The 11,195-nt window shown below is 31.5% G+C and overlaps 2 protein-coding genes across 2 annotated transcripts in view; both read right to left on the bottom strand.

The window, feature by feature from the left end:
• Nucleotides 1–1,262: 1,262 nt before the first annotated feature.
• On the bottom strand, nt 1,263–2,242 carry LOC123692513 (DNA polymerase epsilon subunit 4). The gene is made up of 2 exons (XM_045637271.1): nt 1,770–2,242; nt 1,263–1,445 (listed from the first exon to the last, which is right to left on the bottom strand). Exons 1-2 carry the CDS (start codon nt 2,070–2,072, stop codon nt 1,302–1,304), a joined length of 447 nt encoding a protein of 148 aa, XP_045493227.1. The 5' UTR covers nt 2,073–2,242; the 3' UTR covers nt 1,263–1,301.
• A 6,891-nt stretch (nt 2,243–9,133) lies between these two features.
• The window catches only part of LOC123692486, a 38,200-nt gene continuing 36,138 nt past the window's right edge, over nt 9,134–11,195 (bottom strand). The window contains exons 3-4 of the mRNA XM_045637242.1: nt 10,347–10,547; nt 9,134–10,127 (exon numbers count right to left, since the gene is read on the bottom strand). Of these exons, the coding sequence (XP_045493198.1) occupies nt 9,936–10,127; nt 10,347–10,547 (393 nt within the window). The 3' untranslated portion in view covers nt 9,134–9,935. The remainder of the gene's footprint in view (nt 10,128–10,346; nt 10,548–11,195) is intronic.

Here is an 11,195-nt window from a genome sequence, read left to right as displayed (position 1 = left end):
CGAGATTGTCCATCAACCACTTATCTTACAAACATATGAATTACTAATAATTTTAGGAAATTTTATTGTCTATATAGTTAGTTAAGAGTTTTTTTCAATTAATACAGTATTTGTGAATACCATCAAGATAACTGAGCCGATGATTACTTGATTTCACTTTTAGTGTCAATTTCGAAGCTAAAAATATCTGAAATTGCTGACAGATCTAACACACATTTTTTTTTAACTAACTGCAAAAATCCTTATTAAAATAGTTAGTTAAAAGATTTTTTTAATTTGGACTCCTAACTTATGAAATTAAAATCCGAACAATGTGAATTTTTTTAGAAATTATAGTCGACAAAATGATTATTTTCACCATGATATTTGACTTAGTTGAATATAATTTATACATATTGCAATGAAAGAACGTATTACTTATAAGATAAAATTTAAAAAATCAACTAAGGTACCTCTATTATTTTTCTACAATTTTTTTTAAAGTACTATAAAACACTGCGCGCGACCCGATTAAAATCAGTCGGCAGCGAGCCTTCCCAGAGAGAGGACATGTTGCTCGGCGCTCTCCTGTGGACCTATGCTGTTCATAGTAAAAGGATAGCGCAAGCCGCGATCTATCGTAATAGATCGCGGAGATTTTGACTTGCGTTAAATTGAATAAGCCCTCTTAACTATATTTATATGAACTGCCTATAGTGCAAAATATGCAAGAAAAATTGTATTTTCACATAAAATTTGATTATAAGGCCTTATCATTTTTCATACACTATGGCAGCAATATGCAAGAAATCCATTTTTCTTTATATCATTTTTTTTTTGTTATAAATAATTATTGTATCAACTTTATAAAGACAATTTATTGTTAACATTGAAACAATAAATATGTGAACAGTAATGTTTTGTTTTATTTTTCTCTGTGTCAGTTTGAGAACATTCTCAAGTATTATGGCTTCCTCAATACAATACTAATAAAAGTGGTCTTATAGTCTTATAAAAAAAATTACAATATAAGGTTGCACAGTGACCACAATGCCTTAAAAGTTGTTTTGCAAACCCCAAACTTTACAATTTGTTGCCTATGAATGTAAAATATCCATACTTCTATAATTTTTAAGTTTTCTGAACTATTTGTTTCTTTGCACATGCCAATCTCTAAAACTACTGGTCAATTTGAAAAAAATATATTTCATCATGTTAAGACCAATGAAAGAGAAATGTGTGTAGAACCACAGGGCAAAGAAATTATAAATAAAAATACATTGTGACATTATAAATTATTTTTTATTAATTACACCTAAAGTTTAAAAATCCATAGCACCTTCTAGAAAACACAAACAATCCACTTTATTGATGATAACATCAAGATCCTTTTTGGCAATCGTTTTTCTTTTGTGATGCGTTGTGTATGTAAATGTCTCTTTCGCTATTGACTCCAAAAACATTTCCTGAAAATATAAAAATGATTTTAATAACAACTAAGTAATATCTGTTGTATTCAATGTAACTCAATATTATAATTTTATTATTGTAATTTAATAAAGATCTCGCTCTCAAATAAATAGATGCCTATAGAGGAAGTTTTTAATAATAAATCATAACAGTTTTTCTTCAGTCATGAGTAAAGGAATTGAATTGTTTTGTCAAGAACTTGGAACTACATTAGTACACTAGGATCACCGAGACGTGAAATAATCACTACTGTTCAATAGTGTTAACTTTAAAAAAATTTGCTTGAATTTCAAAGAAACATAGATCATAGATATACAAACCGTGGCCTTAGTAACTAAAAATACAGCTTCAGCGTTCACTATGTGTACATCAGGGTCCATCTTCATTATATTCTTTATTCTAGCCATTGGCAACCTTGTGCTTCTTACCACAGCTTCACTTTTAGCATTTATAACTTTCTTTTCTGCTGGTATTTGTTCCTCAGTGTTGAATATTTCTGAACTTTGAACACTATTAAGTTCAGTTTCGTTTATTTCAGACGGATTTTCATTTTCAAAATAATTTTCGGAATCATCAACAACATCAGAAATATCTACTTCTGTGTAATGCTCTTCGTCACTCATTGTTAGAATTATTTATATCAAAATTACTACAATAAACTCTTGATTAATGATTAGCGTTTCGAGAGTAAGTAAAAGCTAAAGATTAAAAAATAAACATTATATTTTATCTCAATTACAGTCAACAATAATAAAAAAAAAATTGTAAACTCCTTCTGCCCAGCTGTCAAATTGACAAACAGAAACTGGCGCGAAATATTTTAAATTTTTAATGGGAACCACAGATTAGTTATAATATGTTATTTAAATTGTATTTGTATAGATGAGATGGAAACTGTCAGTGTCATTTGCTTTTGGCTTGGCTTTTGGTTTAACTATAGTCTTCGCTAGCCGCTATTTATGGCGTTAAAATTTTGGCACTAGTTCAAACAATTCTGAATTGTCAAAATGCAGAAAAATAATAATAATTTACCATCAGTTCCGAAATCAAATTCTACACCTAGAAATGATCTAAAAGAACCGACAAGAAACCCCATACCATAAGATTTTAAAAGAGCAACTAGCTCTTTTAAAATCTCATAAATATAATCATTTTAAAACAATAATCATGCCAGATATTCTGTGGTGCTTTAGCGACAATTTTCCATATATTACCATCTTAATCTATAATATAAAAATGAATCCCAAAATGTGTTGGTAAGCGCATAACTTGAGAACGGCATAACCGATTTCGTTACCTAATTCTTTTTTTATAATATTCCTTGAAGTTCGAGGATGGTTCTTATATAGAGAAAACGTGAATATTACCACGGGCGAAGCCGGGACGGACCGCTAGTCTTCAATAAATTATTCAGTAATACAGTATAAGCTTTCCCAACTAAAACTTAGTATTATTGTTTTAAACAAAAGTTTTAAAATAAGTCCTACTAAACTTTTTTATACTATGAGGGATTTTATTATAAACTAGCTTTCCGCCCGCGGCTTCGCTCGTTTTGTCTAAAACTTAAAAAAATTATACACAAAAACCTCAAGAACTACTTTATCGATTAAAAAAACCGCATCAAAATCTATAGGATATAATTTATACTATGGGGATTTTGTTTTATACTATCATGGACCCAATAAATATCTCGTCCATGATACTATGTAGTGAAGCGTATACGAACCCTGAATTTCTATTTTATCACAGAGTAAGCTGTTTCTACTCAGGTATTTATATAGTCCACAGTCCACACCATTAGCATAAAAAGCCCCCGACAGGCGACAACCTAACATACGTAGATATTGTCATTACATGCAACTACTTTTTTAATAATTGCATGGATATTGAATATCATTTACTTCGAAGTCGAGCTCGTCACCTACTATAAAACCCCCTGGACTACAGAAAGAGAGGGGTTTGCAACTCTCGATTTTTCCCCTTGACGCATGATTATTGTACGGCGTTGCGGAATAATGGTTAAAAGCAGCATTGAAATAGTATGACACAGATGCCGTACAAAATCAAATGACCAAATTTACCCCGGTAATTGTCGGAAAATAAAAAAGATATTCCGACTTTGTGGACCACCATTTTTGTACGGCACTGTGCGTTTTCTTATTATTTTGAATGGATCTATCGGTGGTAACTGGTAAGAATGCCGTACAAAAATATGTTACCAAAATGTACTCTTTCTACCTGTACTTTCGAATTCTCATCTGCACTCAGTTGGACAGCTTACAGGTGACGGGTTTATTAATTAATTAAAAAATATCCTGTCCAGGATTTTCCCAGTAAACCCATTTTTTAATACTTACACTAAATTTATTATAAAATTGGTCTCATTCTAATATCACGCCGGTGAAGTTCGATTTGGATCTTATACCATTTGGAGGGATTTAAATGAAACAAATACATCAGTCGTAATAAAATATAATTATCAGTTCGTGTTGAGTATTAAAACAATATTTACATACACATTCATATTATATACACATCTAAAATGTAACAATTACATAATCATTTTATGTACAATATGAAAACTACAAAAGTAAATCCTATTTATTGTGCTATAGAAAAGTTTCGAACAATATTCGTATATGTAAAATATTAATGGAAATGGCTATGAATTTGAGATCTTTCGTGTCATAAAATCATTTATTTATTTATAGTAAATTTCAATTATTACTTTATTCCATAAGAACAATAATTTATATATTCAATTGAATGAATAGGTATTCAAATCATGACTTAAAATCAGGGCTCGGAACCGGTTTGAAAAGAGCGGTTAATTTAGATTATATACCGGTAAATATATCGTTCCTTCATTTACCGGTTAAACAAGTGAACTGTTTATAAGTAACCCAAATGATTAAGGTTACCGGTTACTTCTGCACAAACGGTTTTGACACCCAAATTAACCGGTTAATTCCTTTATTATTTTTGCCTCATTTTTTAACGCTTGCCACAAGATATAGTGAATCTAATATCTATACATATAATAAATCTGTAGAAGGGTCAATTCTGTACATTGAAAATATTGAAAAAATAAATACCACGGGGTGTTACTGGATCGATACCAAACCCAAATATGTGATTAAAAAAAAATTTGTCTGTCTGTATGTTCAGGCATCACGTGAAAACTAACGGTTCGATTTCGATGAAACTTGGTATAATTATACCTTATTATCCTGGGCATAAAATAGGATACTTTTTATCCCGGAAAAATACGTAGAAAAAAATAAATCTTAATTTTTCCGCGCGGACGGAGTCGCGGGCGGAAGCTAGTATCTAATATATCTAATATATTCTATTCTAAAATATAGTTTGTAAGTATAGATGTATGGATGTATGGATGTTTAGCACACATATAGAGGGTAACTTGGATTAACACATAGGATAGTTTTTATCCCGGAAATCCCACGGGAACGGGAACTATGCGGGTTTTCCTTTGCAAACGCGGGCGAAGCCGCGGGCGGAAATCTAGTTATCAAATTCAAATTTCAAATATAAACTAAAATTGCGAACTTGAGTGCGATTAAGAATTTTGTAACTAAATGACTTCGCAACGTCCAGGCCCGTCGAGCGAGGGTAGCGGGGGCCGAGGATCCTTATGTTACTTGGTTTTAACCGGTTAATTTTCACCACCAAAACCAATATTAATGAAAAACCGGTATTTCGCACAAACCGGTAAAAACCGGTAAAGTGCAACCTTTAACCTCTAAGAGCAATTAACCTATAGAGTTCTTATATTAAGACAGAACAAAATACATATTTTCTAATCTACTTACTCTTAGTCAATAACAGCATAAGCCAGATTGAGATAGCGATAGAGTATCTTCACTGTCTTCAAACGTAGCGCGCCGGCAGTCAGTTTGTTTTCCAACCAGCTGGTGGGCTCAGTGCGTCAAGTGTTTTAACGAAATATTTAGAAAATATAAAGTGTACAGTGTTTCTTTTTATTTGTCAGTGTGCTAAAATAACTATTGTATGTTTAGCAACCGGCTATCACTAGTCGAATGGGAGTTTTGGATAAAAACAACGTAAAAATATATTTCCATCGGTAAGTGATTTTCAGCAAATTGATAAATATTTATGTTTTAAACCTATTTGAAGGTTTTATCAAGCGCTTTTTTGTAATTTTATGTTGTAACTGTAACATTTACCCACTTTATGGGGTTGTGGAATATAAAATAATGAAATAATTTTTAAAAAACGTCACAATAATATCACGTTTGGCATTTTGTTTACCACCGTAGTGTTGTAACACATCTAGCGTATATTATCGATTTATGACAAAAAATCTATTTCATATTAACGTTGATTTATTTATTTTGTTTCATAAATCAGATTGATATGTAGTTGTTGTTGCAAATAATAGATGTAAATTTTTTACCGCAGGAAAATAAAACATACCACGTGGTTGTTTTATTTGCCCTATGTGTTTTAGTTTTCGTTTGTTGTTTATTTAATTTCTCTTTCAGATTATTAATAAATTCATTTTGTTTAAGATTTCCAGAGCTAAATAAAAAATGGGTATAAAACGTGAGAAATGAGTTGATTGGACGCCGCCACAATTTGCAATATTGTGTTCACTGCATTTCGAGCCTACGTGTTATCAAGATGGATACTCTAGAAGAATTGTGCAATCTTACGCTTACGTTTGTTTTTTGTTCCTGTAGATAATAAATACATTTGATTAAAGAGAGTGAATTTTTATTTTGAAATTTTTTACACATAAGTTACCTACTTTAAATGTGTAACTATGTGAAAATTAAACGGTTGATTAAATGACAGTTCTCATAGATGAGAAACTACTATTGAAATACATACTTAATATACATGCGTTTTCAAAGAAAAACCCGCATAGTTCCCATTCCTGTTGGATTTACGGGATCAAAAGTAATTTTTCCAAATTTCATTGTAATCGGTTTAGTAGTATTCGCGTGAAAGAGTAACAAACATCCATCCTCACAAACTTTCGATTTATTAGTAGGATGTTAGGAAAATGTTTTCATTAAGACTGTCCTTTTATTAACTTGTTAAAATGCTGCATGATTCCTTCATGCTGAGTGTGCCTTTCTCCTCACTCCTTTAACTTTATCATCATTTCCTTCTTTATTTTAAATTACGTTTCAAGTTTTAAAATTTCTTTTATAATGTACCTACTAACTTTCCGCCCGCGTTTTTAAAGAAAATCCTGCACAGTTCCCGTTCACGTGGGATTTCCGGGATAAAACCTAACCTATGTGTGTATGTACAAAATTTCATTGTAATCGGTTCCGCAGTGAAAGAGTATCATCCCTTCTCACATAATTTCGCATTTATTATATAAGTAGGATTAAACAAATAATGTATTCAACTGAAATTAATTTTAGGTTTTGTTTTTTTATTATTTATTATTTCACGAAACCGTAAATGCAAAATACATTCACGATTTTATCGATTGAAGCACATCCCATCACTATCACCTTCTATCTATCTAAATACGTACCTATAGTAAAAATGGTGCCATGACTATGTTGAAACGTAGCTTGTTGTCTATAGCTGTCTCATTCTTTCATACGACGTTTTCTTTAGATAGAGAGAAACAAATATATGTAAATTGTATACGCTCGATACAAGTACTCTATAGGTTAATTGCTCTTAGATAGAGTTCTTATATTAAGACAGAACAAAATACATATTTTCTAATCTACTTACTCTTAGTCAATAACAGCATAAGCCAGATTGAGATAGCGATAGAGTATCTTCACTGTCTTCAAACGTAGCGCGCCGGCAGTCAGTTTGTTTTCCAACCAGCTGGTGGGCTCAGTGCGTCAAGTGTTTTAACGAAATATTTAGAAAATATAAAGTGTACAGTGTTTCTTTTTATTTGTCAGTGTGCTAAAATAACTATTGTATGTTTAGCAACCGGCTATCACTAGTCGAATGGGAGTTTTGGATAAAAACAACGTAAAAATATATTTCCATCGGTAAGTGATTTTCAGCAAATTGATAAATATTTATGTTTTAAACCTATTTGAAGGTTTTATCAAGCGCTTTTTTGTAATTTTATGTTGTAACTGTAACATTTACCCACTTTATGGGGTTGTGGAATATAAAATAATGAAATAATTTTTAAAAAACGTCACAATAATATCACGTTTGGCATTTTGTTTACCACCGTAGTGTTGTAACACATCTAGCGTATATTATCGATTTATGACAAAAAATCTATTTCATATTAACGTTGATTTATTTATTTTGTTTCATAAATCAGATTGATATGTAGTTGTTGTTGCAAATAATAGATGTAAATTTTTTACCGCAGGAAAATAAAACATACCACGTGGTTGTTTTATTTGCCCTATGTGTTTTAGTTTTCGTTTGTTGTTTATTTAATTTCTCTTTCAGATTATTAATAAATTCATTTTGTTTAAGATTTCCAGAGCTAAATAAAAAATGGGTATAAAACGTGAGAAATGAGTTGATTGGACGCCGCCACAATTTGCAATATTGTGTTCACTGCATTTCGAGCCTACGTGTTATCAAGATGGATACTCTAGAAGAATTGTGCAATCTTACGCTTACGTTTGTTTTTTGTTCCTGTAGATAATAAATACATTTGATTAAAGAGAGTGAATTTTTATTTTGAAATTTTTTACACATAAGTTACCTACTTTAAATGTGTAACTATGTGAAAATTAAACGGTTGATTAAATGACAGTTCTCATAGATGAGAAACTACTATTGAAATACATACTTAATATACATGCGTTTTCAAAGAAAAACCCGCATAGTTCCCATTCCTGTTGGATTTACGGGATCAAAAGTAATTTTTCCAAATTTCATTGTAATCGGTTTAGTAGTATTCGCGTGAAAGAGTAACAAACATCCATCCTCACAAACTTTCGATTTATTAGTAGGATGTTAGGAAAATGTTTTCATTAAGACTGTCCTTTTATTAACTTGTTAAAATGCTGCATGATTCCTTCATGCTGAGTGTGCCTTTCTCCTCACTCCTTTAACTTTATCATCATTTCCTTCTTTATTTTAAATTACGTTTCAAGTTTTAAAATTTCTTTTATAATGTACCTACTAACTTTCCGCCCGCGTTTTTAAAGAAAATCCTGCACAGTTCCCGTTCACGTGGGATTTCCGGGATAAAACCTAACCTATGTGTGTATGTACAAAATTTCATTGTAATCGGTTCCGCAGTGAAAGAGTATCATCCCTTCTCACATAATTTCGCATTTATTATATAAGTAGGATTAAACAAATAATGTATTCAACTGAAATTAATTTTAGGTTTTGTTTTTTTATTATTTATTATTTCACGAAACCGTAAATGCAAAATACATTCACGATTTTATCGATTGAAGCACATCCCATCACTATCACCTTCTATCTATCTAAATACGTACCTATAGTAAAAATGGTGCCATGACTATGTTGAAACGTAGCTTGTTGTCTATAGCTGTCTCATTCTTTCATACGACGTTTTCTTTAGATAGAGAGAAACAAATATATGTAAATTGTATACGCTCGATACAAGTACTCTATAGGTTAATTGCTCTTAGTTTAACCTAAATCAATTTCGGTTTGGGGTCAATGACCGAAACCGGTTAAGAATTTAAACCGGTTTCCGAGCCCTGCTTAAAATAATCGCAATAATTTGATTTTCTAATTCCTAACATTACCGGGGAAAAATATGTTTTTGATCACCCAATTTAATATAAAAAACGGCATACCATAGCATGTAAAACGACATGCTAAGTACATGTATAACATGACTTTATTTTTGTAGCTCTTGCATTATTATTTTAAAGCTTTCAACATGACCTGTGAAGTGGTTGTAATAAAATTCACTTTTATGGACGTTGTGTCCTTTTTTCGACGAAAGTACTTATAATTCGTTTTTAGTTTTACATTCACAAAGTTCGTAAGTAGTCGCATAGTTTTGAGCATTCAGAAATAATTTATTAACCTTGAACGTTCTTTTGTAATTTTATGAAACATTCCAACACTTTATCAAACACCTTCATAATAAAATAAAACTAGTGTACATTATCGAATTCATTCTCAGTATAATAATATAACAGATAAGGCACTAACGTGTATAATTCTTACAGATAATTATTTATACTAAGCTTTGGGAAATCCGTGTTAATGCCATAGCAATCTTGTATGTTCCTTTATCAATGCAGTCATTTACAAAATATCACATTATTCAAATAACAAATGGATTTAATTATTTTCAAGTGTAAATTGCAGTTGTATTTCGAGATAAAATTTATAAAACTTTTGCCCTATGCTATTTTATTGTTGTTCAGTCCAAATTCAATTATTCCATTTGTTATATAACCTGCATACTTTCTAACGTAGATGACATATTTTCAACTTTCAATATAAAGTTTTTATTCATTTTTAAGTTAGTACAAGATTTTACGAATTTCACAATCACCCTACTGTAAGCATAACAACTTCTTCCAGATAGATCTTTTTGGCTGTATTACTGGCAACCCAGCTAAGATGGCGGCATCGAAGGCGTCTTTCAGCTGTTTTCTTGTTTTCGCTGACGTTTCTACGTAGACAGCGTTTATTTTTGCTGCCAATGCTCTTGCTTCTACTTCTGTAACTGCGTGTTCTCCTCGCGCCTGTAAAAAAATAATGTCCACATTATCAAATAATTTTCAGAAGTTTATTTAAGTAATTAGTAACTGGATGCAAAACAAAGAAGACACGAAAGGCGAACAGTTAAAGAAAATTATTCAATTAAAACGAAAAAAAAAATGATTGCAAAAGAAGATGGCACCTATTTTAAACGTTTTCAAATGCTATGCTAATTTTAAATGCGATTGATGAGTGAAACTTACTCTCAACGATTGAATAACCCGTCCATCGAGCGCCAAGTCACTCTGTGTGCCGACTAGAATTAAGGGCGCGTTCACATTCGCGACCGCGCGCGTCCACCGGTCCGCGACCGAACGGAACGTCTCCGGTCGTACCACGGAGAAGCAGAGCATCAACACGTCTGTGCCCGGGTAGCAGAGCTCGCGGAGTTCAGACATTGAATCCTGGAATGGAAAATAATATTGTAAATTTACACATGGCAATATCGACAATTTTTGACATTGATATTTTACTACCAATTTTTTGTGAAACTTTTTTTTTTCTCAAACTTTGCATCAAATAAAAAAGGGCAGCATATAAAAGAAAACATTAAAAAAAAACTGTACATTGACAAATAATACTAGAAGACGATTTCCCGGGAAGATTTAAAAATTAAAAGTTCATAATATATTTATTATACGTATGTTAGAATATATACCTATGCATGAAGCTTTTGTATTTCGCATTTTAACATGTTTAAGTTACAAAACAAGTGTTTGTTTTTAAGTTTTAAAGTCAACTTTAGAGAAAGTATGTACACAATAAAATCAGAGGTATTGTTGGCCTGTTATACGCTGAGGACACATCGATCAAACGGTTGCATAATTTTAATAACGCCTTTACAATGATTGAACATTCTTATTACATGCAAAAATTGCAATGTACTTAAATGTTAATAGTTTTCGACAGACTCTGATTGTATATCGGTCTATATTTAATGGGTTGCAAATTGCAATCTCACATAAATGTAATATCAAAAATAGGTGGTAGGTAATTAGTTGACAATTTCTACAAGTTTTATTTCATAGGGGAGTGTTGCTTATGACTAGAGT

This window comes from Colias croceus, chromosome 6 (genome assembly GCF_905220415.1).
Source record: "Colias croceus chromosome 6, ilColCroc2.1".
Classification (NCBI taxonomy): Eukaryota; Metazoa; Arthropoda; class Insecta; order Lepidoptera; family Pieridae; genus Colias; species Colias croceus.
The sequence above is the reverse complement of the archived record's forward strand: the minus strand, read 5'-3'. Positions and strand labels throughout refer to the sequence as shown.

Bases quoted from the DNA above. Each gene is read 5' to 3' on its own strand.
- LOC123692513 (XM_045637271.1), bottom strand. From the start codon at position 2,072: ATGAGTGACGAAGAGCATTACACAGAAGTAGATATTTCTGATGTTGTT. The intron at 1,446-1,769 runs GTTTGTATATCT...TTATATTTTCAG, and splicing joins TTTTAGTTACTAAGGCCACG to GAAATGTTTTTGGAGTCAAT.